At 49.2% G+C, this 15,542-nt stretch overlaps 1 protein-coding gene across 7 annotated transcripts in view; it reads right to left on the bottom strand.

The window, feature by feature from the left end:
• The window catches only part of GGT1 (gamma-glutamyltransferase 1), a 61,500-nt gene that overhangs the window by 27,981 nt on the left and 17,977 nt on the right, over nucleotides 1–15,542 (bottom strand). For 2 of the 7 annotated variants that reach the window (XM_026859558.1, XM_026859559.1), the window contains exon 1: nucleotides 6,791–7,049. The exons of 1 other annotated variant lie outside the window; for it this stretch is intronic. In XM_026859558.1, the coding sequence (XP_026715359.1) occupies nucleotides 6,791–6,804 (14 nt within the window). In that variant the 5' untranslated portion in view covers nucleotides 6,805–7,049. 4 more of the 7 variants (XM_026859560.1, XM_026859562.1, XM_026859561.1 and 1 more) reach the window with 4 other exon arrangements.

Raw genomic sequence — 15,542 nt, 5'->3', positions numbered from 1 at the left:
CCAGCCTAAGTAAGGGAGCTATTTAAACACTGTAAGGAGTGTTCCTGTGCACCAAGTCATGGTCCAAATCTCTTTTACCCTAAGGAGTGGGCCTGCTTTGATAGTGTCAAGGGACTCAAAAGCAGATACATATCTGAGTCAGATCACCTTCTAACTGCTAGGAAGGCTGCATAAGAGGGTTTTGTCAGATCTAGGACAAACTAGCTTAGCAAATGTAAGATTTGCTCACTATATTTGCACTCCTCTGCAAATTACATAAACATGATCTCAATAAACTACTGCCTCTTGTTCAGTTGCTTTGGAGGGGGCCTGGCTTTGGAGCTTGTTGGGATCAAACCAGAAACAATTAAGGTTGAATTGTGCTGATATTCTTATCCAAAGAAGAAATCTGCAGCCCTGGCAGGCATTTTTCAGTATGACCACAACTGCAGCAGACCCTGTCCATCCCAAAGAAAGCTCCCCATTTGCTCAAGGTGCTGCATGTCTTTTACAGGGTAGTTTGGAGACAGCCTAAATGTGCTATGTGGGGGGCAGAGCGAGCTCTAACCAAATTGTAAGCACAAAGAGGAAGAACTGAGTCGTAATAGGTCCCTTCCCCTCTTTCTCCACTGATACTCATGGTAAGAGAGGGAGAGACACAGGGGAGACTCTGTAGAGCTGCCTATGCCTACCAAATAACAGCCTCCAGTACTTGCCACACCTACAGGAAGATCCCCAAACTCCACAACCTGTCCAGATTGCCAAATTCCTATCATCATCATCACCACAAAAATTTTTACTGCTTAACAGCATTTTTAAGCTCCTGTCAGGGCCAGGGAGCCTTACAGGCCATCATGACAAAAGCATTCATGTCCTCGCTTTAGAGACAGGGCAATAAAGACAACCTTGCCCAGGGCTTCAGAGCAGGTCAGTGCCCAGGCTGCAATAAGGAGTCTTCCCCTCAGATTCCTTTAAACATGTTGCTGGACATCACTGCTCTTCCCTGTCTTGTGTCTGATAAATGCAGTAAATCCAGAGGCAGTTGGAAGCGACAAGTGCAGAGGCTGACAATGATCTAACCACACAGTGCCTGGAGCAATGTGGGTTGTTGTTTTCGCTGTTGTTTTTGCTGTTTCTTGTGGCTTTGGTTTCTCCCCCCACAGTAAACAGGAAATGAATAAAACGTGAAGGTAACTCCATCTCCTTGTGAAAAATGACAGCTGATTAGATTGCAACAGAAGGGCTGGGGAGAAGTTCAAAGTGTTTGCCACTTAATGGAAAACTTGTGGATTACAGAGATAGAAAGTTGTTGGGTGACTAATTGCTGTTAAAGTCTAACCAAAGCAAGAGGGCCCTACAACCAGAGGAACAAGGACTTTTCCTGGGAAGAGCCAAGGTCCCCTATACAGACCTCCACAAATCTTTTTATCCATTCTGCCTAAGAATCAGTGGGACTCAGAGATGTGAGGCTCAGAAGTTATTCCTAGACATGAACGAACACTGACCCAAAGCTCAGTCCCACGGAGAACTGTGTGTGCAGCCCACCCAAATGTCGCTTCAGGAGAGCCATGCTTCTCAGGAAGCCTCATAACTTCTTGTCCCTTGCTCAGCAGTTTCTGCTGCAGGATCAGCTCTACTGCTGTCGGAGCAACAAACGAAACCTCTCAGCATAAAATCCAGCACATCCTGGTAAGCCAGAATCAGTCCTGAGTTACCTTAGTATGGAAAGTTTTCAACTGGACTACTTAGCTCCTGCCGCACAGCAGGGTCAGGGCTGTAACCTCTCAGAGAGGGATGGGGTGAAGCAGCAGAGGCAAGAAGCAGTGCAGCCATCCCCACCCCTCAGCCTGCTCCCCCAGGCCTGTTGGTGCCTGCCTCCACCACCGCACACTGCAGGGCCACCCAGCTGACATGGTGGTGGGAAACAACCCATCTCCAAGGGCGCTGCAGGAGCAGAATGCTGCTGAGCTCGGTGCTGCGCAGTCCCTGAGAAGGCTTTAGATAAAGTGCTAATTTGCACTGAGAGTGCCGGCACTATGTACTTTTGGTTACACCTCCACCAGTCTTCAGAGGGCAATCCCATCTCTGGGATGAACACCCAGAAACAAGAGTGTCATGGGCTGCAGAGCTCTGATTTACACCAGGACCCTTTTCCCTGCTGTGGGCAGATGAGGAGGGTGCACAGCAGCCGTGCAGATAATTCACATAGCACTACTTGGGAAGGTCACATACCATGCCAGACAGCTATGCTGTAAGTGAGAATCTGGACTTACGTCTGTTTTATTCCAGTGGCTCAGTCCCTCACACTCTGTTTGCTCCCCAGAATGACAGCCTTGGGAAATACACAGATTTTCCTTTCTAAAGATGTCATCCTGCAACTCTGAGTACTCTCCTAGTCCTTCAGGCTCACAGTTAGTCCGGTTAACAGATTTAATCTTGGTGAAAACATCCTTGAGCCATAGCCCATATGTGGGATGGGTGCTGTCGTGCAATGGGGCAGGCTCCTGTCACAGCCCATGCTTCAGCAAAGCAGACAAATATGTTCATCTTCAACCAGCCCAAGGGTATACACTGAAATCACTGGATGATTCTGTGCCTTCCCAGGATGACGGTCACACTGTTCGTACAAAAGAAGACTCCAGAGACAGAAGCCTGTCTTGAATGGCCTCTGCATCTGAGTGCAGGAACCTGGCAGGTTTGATGCTCGCAGCATCTCCTCCTCTAGGCAGAGCTTAACCTAAGGACTGTGAAAGGGATAAGTGCTCAAACACCAATGGGTCTCCTGTTCTGAGAGAGGCAACCTGCTGTCAGGAGAACAAGACTCAAGTACAGGTCCAAGAGCTCTAGACAGGAGAAAAGTGTCTCAGTCTGGTTTATTTGCCCCCCTGCCCAGCCTTCTCTAGGCTTGTTTATTTTGGTACTGTAAAGTGTTCCTGAGTTGGCCATTGCTTCTGAGGTGTCAGAATCACACGCCTCTGCCTCAAAGCACTTGCAGCCTACCTTGAAAATTGTGAACGGACCAGCTGGGCTGGAGGCAGAGGCTGCACCAGCCTGGCTCCTGGAAAGACTCACTTGCCATGGCTTGGCGAGGAGCATGCATGCCGCAGGGGCTGGACTCGAAGCACTGCACAGCGACCAAGCCTGCCCACGAGCTTGGCCCATCAGCTCTCCCCCTCTACCCCACACGGATGGGCTGCTCTGCATTTGTCCCACATCCTCTCTGTGTTGGGGTGGGGCCGATGCTGGATGTTTTCCAGTCTGCCGAGCCCACACCTGCTGCCATTTCCACTGCCAGTGGGAATCACAGATCCCTTTACCACATTTCAACCTGATCTCTGGGGAAGGCTTTGTTTGTTTTTCCAATGTGCCAGGACTGCAATTAGCTGGCAGGGCAGGCAGCAGGCCAGTCACACCTGCACAGCACAGCGGGACATGAGTGAACAAGCTGCTTTTATGTCCCCCTTATCAACCTGGGACCCCTGACCACTGCTCCCAGGCAGGGAGAAACGGCAACGGATGGGAAATCACAGGCATTTCTGCGGCTCTGCACTCTCTAAGATCAGGGTGTCTCCCACAAGTGGAGAGGAGGGGTACTACTAACATAGGCACCCTCTAAATTACAAGAGCTGCAGCGGCCGCTGCCATCAGGCACAAATGGCCATCTGCAGGGGGGAAAGTGGCCTCCCCTGGAAAAGTCCTTCATCTTCCCCTGCAGATAGAAGCAAAGGGGCTTCCCACAGCCTGGGGTGTTATTCCCACTCTCCTTCCTCCCCCATATGTCAGGTGCACATCCCTGGCTCCAGCCCTCTGATGTCTGGGGAGACAGTAGAACCATTTTCTGACAGTCATTGTGCCTCCATTTCCCACCTTGTCCCCTGCACAGTTTCCTCGCAGCACTGGGAAAGAGGGATGATTTGCTGGTGAGGTCAGCCCTGGTGTGTAATGGGGATATGGGGGAAAGACACCTTGGGCTGCTCCCCCATGAAAGCTCCCATGGCCAGAAATCAACTTTGGACTCCAGCTGGGCAGGGGAGGCCTGTGCAGAGACAGAAGAATATATAAAAGATTTTTTTTTTTTTTTTTTTTTTTTAAGAGAGCAGGAAGGAGCAGGGAAGAGAGGCTGAGTGCAGGGCTCGGTTCTGCTGTTCAGATCTGAGGCTACCAGAAATGCTGGCTGCTCTTGAAAGGGCTTCCTGCCACCCCTGACACCACCCCGGCTGCCTCGCTGGTCTCCGCCACAGAGATCCCACCAGCCCTGAGCTAATTTGGGCTCGTGAGGGAGAGCACAGAAACACAATGGTGACAGGAATGAAAAGCAATGGGGAAGACAACACCCAGGAGAATTATCCTTATCAAGGAACAACATTATATCAAAGGGGAGCTGTGAAGATTGGGAAGAGCCTTTTGTAAAATTCACAATTGAGCCAAATCCTGCTGTTTTTACACGTTGGTCCCCCAGGAACCCCATCGTGAAGACTGCCCCAAAGGGGGACCCCTGTGCGAGGTCAGAGCATGTGCCAGACACACTGCATGTACAGCAATAACGCACCCACTGCACAGTCGCTGTTCACTCTATTTGTGTGCTTTTTAATTACAGTTTTTGTTTGCAAAGCATCTCTTCTAGAAAAGACAAATTGCATTACTCTCAGCTTATTAAAATCACACTCAGAGTTTCTCAACTGCTAATTACACCCAGGCAGTAGTGTCACTGTAATTAAAGCTGGGACGCACGTTTGGGGAGCTGGGAGCCCAGCTGTCACACAACCCCTTCCCTGCACTGCTCTAACCAGACAGGCTGGCCAGAGCCAGGCTCAGCAATGAGCTCAGCCCAGCCCAGGCCTTGACCCCCCGTGATACCCAGGCACAGCCATGGCCATGCCACGATGGAAGATGATGCATGTAAGGCCAAGCACCTCCTCAGCACAGGGGAAGGAGTCCCCTGCACCAAACCTCCCTGGGTTACAGCTGGGCACCTGCACCGGCTCTGCTGCACGGGCAGGGGCTGGGCAAAGGGAAATGTGTAGCCTTGGGGTTACAGTGCTGAGGCGTGGGGAGCGAAAGGGGGTTTACTCCTGTTTCTGCTGCTAAATGAGTGCAATATATCACATTACCTCTCTGAGTCTCCATTTCCTTGCATATAAAATAGAGATTTTGGGCTTCCCTGATAATTAGGGGGCTCCAGGGACAAACTGCAGAAAAGATTCTTACTGGCACCCATCTCACACAAACACTTTAAAGCCTACATAGACTGTGGTGCACCAACAGACTTGGGATTGAATTACATAAGGGAAGATGTGAAGGCCTAGAGACTATGAGCCCCAAAGAACAGCAGTAAAGGAGTTTACAGACCTGTGAGAATCCAGGAGCTTGCTAGAGAACCAAGCCTGCCTCTCCATGGCTTGGTCTCAGAGAAGATCAACTGCAGGTGTGCAAGCAGCCATGTGGGCAGCACAGCGAAACACCTGCCCTGAGCTCAGGCACCTCAGAACTAAAGCTCTCCAGAGCACAGCTGGGACCAGTTAAGCTTCGGGCAAGTAGGGGCTTAACACCAGCACTGGCCTCCTGCTGCCGAGGGGATGCTTTGGAGATACCACTTCCAGGAAAATGAAGCACTAATTAGGGAAAGCAGATAAACGCTGCATCTGTTTTAAGATGAGTTTCCTTCCCACTGAAATCCTCACAGTTTCAGTGCTCAGCAGGATGCAAACACATCCTCAAATGACTTCCTGAAGCCATGGTTTCAAAGATCAGTCCCTTCAAAAGCAATAACATGCCAAGATCAATAGCAACCCCAGGAGAGCTCCAAGCATGCCAGCTCCAAAACCACTGAGCTATCACTACAGCCATTACCTATCAGATGCTGAGGGGCAATTCTACCTCTTCACATTTGAAAAGGCTACTGAGACTTCCCAAGCGATCAGGCTTACTTAAGTACCAAGAAAAAAGTAAATGAGTAGAAAAATTTACATTTCAAAAATAGCATAACATGCCTGTGTAGTATAACCTGGAGAGGCAAATCTGCGGAACTTCATGGGCAACAAACCAGCAGATACAGTTCACAAGCAAAGTGGAGCAGAGCTCAGAGACTCCAGAACAAGAATATATGTTCATCTGCTCCTAGAACGATTTTACTACTAACTCTCTGAAGCTGCTAATAAGAAGTTTTGGAAAGCAGATATCAGATAATAATTTTTAATCCAATACAAGTTACAAGCAAAGAATGAATGATCAAAACTTAATTTGAAAAAAGCTGAGTGGGGTGCCCTATGGATGCTAGAGGCAGCATGTTCAATATATTTACTTGTGGCCCAGTAACGAAATGCAGAAGGTAACATATGGAGCTAGCAAAGGATATCAAGAAAATTTCAAAGAGCTTGTGGAAAACTTGAAAACATCTGTGAAACAGGGCAAATGAGAGCAGCAGAAATTCAATATAGAGAAATATGTCAAGCCTAGCTGTGATAAACCAATATGAAGGATAGTTATATACTGATGGGTTTGAGTTAGCAGCTCTTTTCACCATTATGATTTGTAAAAAATCACAGATTTGTAAAAAAATTTTACACAGATTTGTAAGAAAAATTACACAGATTTGTAAAAAAAATGCAGCAAGAAGGAACCAGGAATTTGTTAGCTCCCAATTCATCCCCTCTTATTTAGAGCTTATAAATGAAACTAGGTCTGTAAAGAGGAAAAGTATTCCTTTGAAAGGGATAAATAGGACAGAGGCAGAGTTAATCTAAGCTGGCAAATCAAGCTACAGCTATAGAAGCTTTTTGAAAAAAATAGTTACTTAGCACAAGGAACTTACCTAAAAACCAGCATAACACAAAGATTATGCCCAACAACACATGCTTATATTAAAACCCAAACTGTTTTACAGTTTAGGGCATTCACTTAAGTAATGCTAACTGTAGCTCCCCTTGGAACAGCACTGAAATCTATCCAAATAGGAGAATTCTAGTTCTGACAGAGGTCAGGATTTTTGTCCCTTAAAACACATGTGGAGCGTCAGAACATGCCACGGGAAGGCAATGCCTGAAAAGCAAAGGCAGGATTCCCGAGAGCTTCAAGCCTTCCTGACCCTACCTGGAGCCTCTGGCAGAGTAGTACCAGCAGCCTCATCTCACCTCCAGCCTCTGAACGGAGTCCCTCTCCCTGCTCCATCCGCCCCACAGACACACACCTGCGCGCTGCGATCCTACCTGGAGCTAAGTGGGATTTTCCATGCAGGCGGTGCGGCATCTCAGGGGTCCTCCCAGCACATCCCTGCCTGGCCCAGGGCTTGGCGCCTGGCCCAGGGAGAGGAGAGCCTCTTCTCCAGAGCAGCCGGGCTGTTCCCCTGTGGGTGAGAGGCTGGGTCAGTCCCAGTTCTTGTACTGGGCACTAGATGGCACAGATGGGAGGAAATTCAAAGGTAGCCAGCCTGCGATCTGCGGCGCTTGGGACAAGGGGTCTGCCAGTTGTCCGAAGGAGGTGGCTGCCATGGGGGATGCGCTGTCGGCAGCATCCCACGGGGTATCCCCTCCATGGGGTGCACCCCTTGCCACTGCCCTGATGCATCCCCTCAGCATCCCATCCTGCGCTCTGCAGCCAAAGGGTCGCCGGTACTGCACTGAAGCGGGATGGCCCTGCAAGGGCCGTGGCCTGCAGCCTGCCCCTGCCTCCTGGACACGATCCCTCACCAAGCACAGACTCGCTGCCTCGGGCACGCAAACACCTAGTTCACAGGGCAACCCTTTATTTGGCTCAAACTGCCTCAAAAAGAAGGGGGGAAATCCTCCCTGGGATTTGCCTTGTTTCGCTGTGAGGCTGCACCTTGGCCATCAGCCTGCAGGATAACAAATACTGCGTGACACCGCAGCGAGTGTGGGGAGAGAGGCCAAGGGCTGGGTACCCCCTCACGGTGGGTCTGGGGAGTGGCACCACAGCACCTTTCCTTTGCCCTGTGGGATGATGGTGCAAAGGAGGGAGGCACTTGGTCACTGCTCTTACCAGCATCTTTCACAAGGTAAGCTCTGCTAAATCAGCTCACTTTTCCCTCTGGCTTGCTTTCTTTTTAGCACTGCTGCTTGCAATCCCTGAGGTAGGACCTGTGCCCTGGAGCCTTCCCAACCTCATCTTCCTCAATTTCTTTAAGGTGTGGATGAAATTCCTTACAAGTGAATTGTGTGGACTGACGCAATGAGGCAAACGTGGACTAAGCCATGCAAAACTGCTGTGCTAAGCACGGAAAAGGCCAAAGCATTATTTATGGTGAGAAAAAAAGTAGGGGAAGGTGGAAGGTTGTACGTTGGCCCCTGCTGTTCTGACATTAGAAATTCAAAGGTTAACACAGTTAATGCATCTGGTGAGGATCACAGGCTCTGACAGCCTGTCTGGAGAGACTCCATCTGCAGCGCTGCACAAGGAACAGCGTGTGCAGGATGGCACTGAGTGAGCAGCAAGCTTTGTGCACAAGGCAGAAGTGGCACACATGGGTGTTATCCAAACCAAACCTGAACCTGGCAAAGCCTAAAAGAGCTTTTGTGCTGAGCAGGTCGGTGGTGCCAGGTATTAATGACACACACACAAGTCTCCTAGGAAAGGCCTGTTTGCTGAAGGGAGCAGCACTGGACGGGCTGCGCTGCAGCCTCCTGGAAAAGATCAAGGTGGGCACCACTACCCCTTCCTGTCTGCTCATGGCACTGCCCTGCAGACTGAAGTGGGTCTAGGGATCACCTAAGTTCAAACCCCACAGGTTGAATCCCACAGGGTGTCTTAGGTGGGAGACAAAACACAAATCAGATGCCAGCAGTGTAAGATCCAAATTCATCAATGGTATAAACGGGGCAGTAGGTCAGTTTGGCTCAGTGGCTCTTATCTTTCAAAGGCTGGAGCGGTGCCACTGCTGACCAGGGCACAAGCTGGTGGGAGGCTCAATGCGATCTCCAGAAGGCAACTCCAATGCAGCGTCCAGAGGCTGGCTGAGCAGTATAGACGGGCCAGAGATGCCCCTTCAACATGGGGCTTTTCACTGACAGACTTAGAGACCTGCTTTTTATCGCCCCTTTAAGTCCAAATGCTGGGACACTGGCATGTGACAGCCTGGCTCTGAAAGGTTTCTGGGCAGAGAAGGAAATGCTTCGGAGAAGGCTTTTATGCTCCAATTCCCACTTTGAGCCCTGCTTCTTGTACTCTTCCACTGCTCTTTAAGTACTAGGGGTTTTTTTAGCAGAGATGTCTTTTTATCTTTGAATATAGATGGAAAAAACTAGTCAAGCTGGAAAGAAATAAAAACAGCTGGTCACTTTTCCAGGTCTGCCATGAACTGTAAACAAGTCTTAAAAAGTTTTTTAAAAAGCGCTGAGGTCTTTGGAGAACATTAAAGTCTTAGTCAGTGGTGTCATCCTCCTCAGCAGGAAGACACCTGATGTGTCATCCTGGTGGCTGGACTTGCTTCACTCTGCCAGAGCCAGCGATGGTGAGAGCACTGAGCTTCCCATGCAGACACCACTCAAACCAGCCACCAGCATCTTCATGCACTGTGCCTGCTCAAATCAGACCTCCACAGTCTGGCTGCCTGGCCTCCAGCGCCTGGTCTGCACACTCCCCTGGAGGTCTGTGGTTGCTCTCAGCGGTTTAGCACTGCTGCTAAAACACTTGGAGACAATATAATCTGTGCACTTAGTGGTTTCAAACTTCAAAAGCAGCTTAGCAGCACCAGGAGCTGCCTTCAGCCTCTCCTGTATGGGCTTAAGTTGGTTTAATTCTTTTATGAAAGTGTAACTCCAGCCCATACCCTTAAACTGTGGAGGTCCCTTCTAAGCCAGATTTTCTAAAAGCTCCTTAGAAATACTTCAGTGAGACACACACAAAAAATTATCCCAGCGGGACATAGTACAAGATCAGATGTTTCTGCCTCCTAAAGCTGGAAATGTGAGAGCCCCAGGGCAAGGTGCATTTTAAATCCTTGCAGGGCTTTCCCCCACTGTTTCTCCCATCTTAGATCAGCTTCTCAAATGGTCTAATCTCTGGTAATGCCCGGAGAGGTCCCAGGGCCTTCCCCTACGCCTTCCATCAGCCTTGTGAAAGCACTGCCCCAAGGGCAGGTGGCTGAACAGCAAACAGCCCCCTGGGACCGCAGGCTGCTCTGCTTTTCCTTTCTTTACTGCCCCCCTTTACAGACTGAACAAAAGCACAAGGTGTTACAAAGGGGACCTTGTGCTCTTGCCTTGAAAGGCCTCCTGTGGGTCCCAGTGCCTCTCCCTTCCCTTTCTGTAGGGATTCTTGTGAGTCTGCCAGGGGAAGCAGGCAGGACCAGGCAGCAATGGAGAAGTGGAGCAGGTGGAAGGAAAGAGTGGGGAAATGCGAGCCTGGAGGGGAACGTGAGAAGAGTCAGGGCTTCCCACCACCTCCCTCTGAAAGCACAGACGGGGCTGGAGGAGATACCCACACGGGAGGTGTGTGGTACACTTCCTGAGAGGGAAGGATGGGACAGGAAGGGTAAGGCCTTTGAGCAGAGCCTGGCTAGCACCAGTGCTTCCAGAGCTGTGACAGATGTCCCTGGTGGTGCTTTCAGAGCTGCTTGCTCTGCCTTTCTGCCAGGCACTACAGCCGCTGCAGCAGTTCAGTGTAAGACTCTGTGTCCAAACCTCACAGCATCCAGCTTCACAGTCCGGTTTAATTTAACCAAGATAAAATTAATTTAAATGAAATGGGTGCAACATGGACCCTCAGAATGGAGGTAACAGAAATGTACCTCAGATACCTAATTAATTCATCATGAAAGTCGTGGAAGCTCAGAATTCTCCTGTGCTAAGAAGTCAAGTTAATGTCATGCATCACTGGAGCGGACTGGTGACCTTCCCTGTGCTTGCAGCAATGTTGTCCAATTTAACTGTGACCACAGATCACAAGCTGTTAAGATTCTCTATGCAGGCAATATACAGGCCAACAAATCTGGTTTTATGGGCCCTGCTAGAACTTGATTAATTTGCCCAATAATGACTAGACCAGTGTTCATAATTATTTATCAGAACTCTGCCATTTTTAAAACCCATCACTGTACAGATGCATGCCTCAGACCCAGAACACCACCAAGGGGCCTCACCGGCTGCAAACAGAGCCTCAGCTGCAAGAATCAAAAAGCTTAAGACCTAATTAATATTACATGGGCTATTCCTACCATTTCTCCATCAAGTGCAGAGTCTCTGCAGTGCCTGTCTGCATGCAGTTGCTACTGATGCTGCAGGAACTCCTTAAGACCACAGCCCATGGTGCTGTGTTCATCTTTTATCTCCCCACTTCCATGTACTCTGCACAACCATTAAAGGGATTTATTCCCTGAAACTGCACTGTCATGGACAGGTGAAACTTCTCCAGGTCTCTGCTGCTTTGTTCAGTCAAGAGTTTACAGGTGTTTGGGCTACAGAGCTCCTCCCATACACTTCTCCTTGAATAGATCATGACCAAACAGCAAGGGCATTTGCCTCCCAGATATAATGGAATTAAATCTGGAGTCTGGACTAGCTCTTTGCATGTATCTCTCCAGGGCTACAGCTCCCTTCCCTGCAGGAGGCTTGGCTTTGCGGGATCTGCCAACAAGCTCAGAGCCATGTGAAATAACAACTTGGGAGCTCAGACAAGCTGGTTTGCAGGCAAACAAAAGCTGAAGCTGTGAAAGTGTGAGGCAGTCAATGCAGCGTCTGGCAGCACAGCCTCACCACTGCCTTAATCCTCTTTCCCTTCTTAAGCGCTAAATTAATCAATTACATTTCCAGCCCAGCAACAACAGTGAAAAATGTAACCTTCATCATATACAAGACAAACATAATTAGGATTGTCATTCGGATCCAGCTTGACCAGCATACAAATCAACAGAGCCTCGGTGAGCGCGCGAGTGTGCGCGTGTGCGCCTGGGTCCTCCCACCCAGGGGCAATTGGAATTGCAGTCACACCGTGAGCACTACGGGGTATTTCAAGGGGAAGGGCAGAGGCAGGAGCTCTGGTTGCAGCGATCCGGCTCTGCAGTCTCTGTGCTGTGGCACTGAGCGCTGCCCAGACAGGGCAGAGGCATGTTCTACACTGCAAACTTGAGGCAACCCTCCAGTTGTGTCTGAGGAGGAAGCCACGACCTTCCCAGCCACAGCACACGAGCCCAATTTCCCAGCCTACTGCTACAGATGCCATAGACCCTATAGAGATGAGACAATACAAAAAAAAAAGAGGCCTTAGCAATCTCTGACCACAGTTGCCAGTGTGAATTCGTAAGGGGTGAGCAATTACTATCCCCTCTTCAGTCTAATGATGGGTGAAAGTCATGGAGGACTAAGTATGCTGTGCAATGGCAAGAGCAAGCCAGGAGTGTTCAATGAAAGCATCAGCCCAAGGCTCAAAACCAATCCAAGAAGCCAAGTGAGTGCTAGGAGACAGACAGAGCAAACCCACAAACCTTACTGTGCTATCAGGTAGCTCCAGGGTGCATCTGCATGCCCGTGGCTGTTGCACGTGTTCACTAGAGGCTGCAGCATGACTAGAGGAGGGGCAGGGAGCTAGTTAAGGATGATCTAAGGTCTGAAATGGCTTCTGTACAAGACCAAGACTCTTCAGCCTGGGAAACAGAAACCTGAAAACCTGAGAGGGGACTCAGCAGAGGTTTATCGTTCGAGAGTGGCTTAGAGAAAATGAATAGGGAATGACTGCCTGCTGCCTCTTCCAATATTTAAGCTACAAAGCATCAAACGAAAACAGTAAGTGACAGATTCAGAACAAAGCAATTACTTCTTCAAACAACACACATGTGTACAGTAGAACTCACTGCCATAAGATGCTGTGGATGACCAAAATTTTCTCAGTCTCAAAAAATTTTTAGAAAAAACCCGTAAAGGACTATTAAACGCAGAGATCCCCACCTGGGAAATTCCCAAACTACAGATGGCTGATGGTAAGGAGGGCACACCAACCTGCATCCCCCTGTTCTTTTGCTCCTGGCTAGGCATCCTCTATTAACCACTGCTAATCAGGATCCCAAGGGAGAGAGACCTGCAGTCTGATCCAGTACAGCTGCTCTTCTGTTCCCGGCACTGACCAGCTCTCCTTACCTGCCCTAAAGACCAGGAGCTGGGAATGTTCCCATTACTGGACACTGGGATGACAATAAGGAGATGTGCTTACAGCACAGAATTTGAGTGAATAGTGAGAGGATCTCTGCTTTCTATTTTTCCCATTTCTCATTTTAGGAGAGATTTTTGGTAGAACTCTAACTCAGCCATGCTGCACCCAGCTAGATGCAGTTGGCAGCACCATATATGCCTGTGTTCAAGTTAGAAGCAAGTTAATATCCTTCTGAGGGGTGCTAATATATCCACTGGGATGGGATGGAGGAATTCTCTTTCCAAGCCTCAAAACCACTGCCTGTGGTCGCTGTGAGAGGCCTTGCAGTCCCCTCTGTCCTGCTCAACAAGCTCATGAACTGATCTATCTCCCTGTGGAGTTTTCAAGTGCCCTTGCCACCACAGCAAAGAGGAAAGGGAAGGTGGGGACACTCCTGTAGATTGTTATCGCCCAGGTCTTGCATCCTCACCTACTGGCTGTCTCTCCTAGGGCTGCATAGGACCAGAGGATGCAGTCTCTAAGAGAGTCTACTCTTCTCAAACTCTTGTCTCCTCCCCCTATATGCAGCAAACCTTGTTGACTATTTTAGCTACAGAAATACACCCACTCGCTGTCATGTGCCCTTTGAAAGTGCACACACAGATAGGGCAGGATTATCTCTTAGTCTACAAAGAGCTGCCAGCCAGCCATTCTCCTTCAGTAAAACCAAGCGGAGCATTGGTGTGTTTCTCATTAGTTCCCATTATTCATGCTATTGTAGTGTTTCCAGTTTCAAAGCATACAGACCAGAGACAGCTGAACTGCTCCCGCAACTGTTTGTTAAGAGGATTTGATCCATGGTGGGATATTTTCAAGTCACACACAGGGGAGAAGGTATCCTGGTAACAGTGCTATCCTCTGAGCCGCTTGCTTGCCCTGGTTCTCCCACCACCTCGGAACAATGCACACGGTCTCATCCCCGCCTAAGTGTAAACTGCAGATTATGTTTCCTTCTCCTGACTCTTGGAGATAAGGTGTGAGACAATTCAGCCATACAAAGCCATTCCGCTATTAAACTGATCCTTTGCTTGCAAACCCTGCTATTGCTGCTTCTCCTTTCAGCTGCACTCAGAACAGAGCAGGCAGAAGCACAGATCTAAGACAGCCTGTCCAGCTGCCAGACAGTGGGGAAAGGCCACCACACAACCCCCCGCTGACACCTTTACCCATCTCTCTCAGCCATGTAGATTTTGTCCATTCCTTTACTCCCAGTGTCACTCCTGAAGCCATAATGCTGCACCCCATACAAGTGATTTTTATCTTGACACAGCCTCTCTCAAAGCTCTCCAACCAGATCCTGAAGTCCTTACTCAGCATCTAGTCCCTCCAAATGGGATTACCCTGAGTCAGGTTCAGCAATATCTCAGGATCTGTCGATGCTAATTTCTCTCTTGCTGGTGCTTTAGCTAGAACAGGGAGGGGAATAACATGGACAGTCGGGGCTTTTTTCTGATCAAACACTGAATAAAACTCTGAGAAGGGCTATCAGAATTTGGCCTATGGTGGTTAGAGACCTGTGTAAGCACTGTGACAAAATTGATGCATTGACCAGGCTGTTTTAGAGTCCAGCCTCATTTTGTCCCTGTCTCTTCAGGCCAGACTCAAGTCACCCGTAGAGTATTTGAAGGAAGATGCAATGATGCAGAGCACCCACATCTCCATCCCCATTCACAACTCTGAGGAATGCTGGGAAGGAAAATGAACCTTGCTGGCTCTGCACAGCAAAGAGCCATGGCCATCCCCATTCCCCCCAAGTGAGGACCCCATGACAAGAACAGATTCTTCTGCAGATGCATTAGATGATACTTATCTAGTGGATGCACAAGGCAATGGGTACCCCAGGCTGTTCTTACAGCTGTGTGCCCTCACATTACAGCAACCAGACACTCCTGCTCTGTGGGCAGGACTTACAGTCCGTCCTGGGCACCTGACTTCAGTGTGGTGACAGTCCTGAACAGAAGTGAGCCCATGGCTCCAGTTCCAGAAAGGTCATGTTGAGCCACTGGTTATGCTGGGGACATGACTCCGCTGCCTGCAAAATCTCAGGGGCTGGGGGTGGGATCCAGGCTTTGGTTTTTACCATCCTGTCGGATGGCAGCGATTCTCCCTGAGGAAAAGCATGTGCTAAACTTGCAGTGCGCTGCTGGGGGAGGGAGGGATGCACACCAGGAAAACACTTCTACCCACAGCAGGTAAGGAACGGTGCCAGCATCGTACTATCAGTTGCGGACGACTGGTGGTGGGCAAAAATCCTGCCCACTTTCTAGATTCCTAAAAACACTTCCGCTGGGTCCAACAGCAGACTGATAGAAAACACAGCCCACAGAAGCAGTCCCAGCCAGATGGCGTTTGGAACCACTGTTAATCTTGACAACCTTTTGCAGTATTCAAAGAGTTTACCCAGGAAAAAAAAAAAAAAAAAAAAAAAA

Source organism: Athene cunicularia (genome assembly GCF_003259725.1).
Source record: "Athene cunicularia isolate RWA chromosome 15 unlocalized genomic scaffold, athCun1 chr15_part1, whole genome shotgun sequence".
NCBI classification, from domain to species: domain Eukaryota; kingdom Metazoa; phylum Chordata; class Aves; order Strigiformes; family Strigidae; genus Athene; species Athene cunicularia.
Note: the sequence above shows the minus strand (reverse complement) of the source record. Positions and strands in the feature narration are given on the sequence as shown.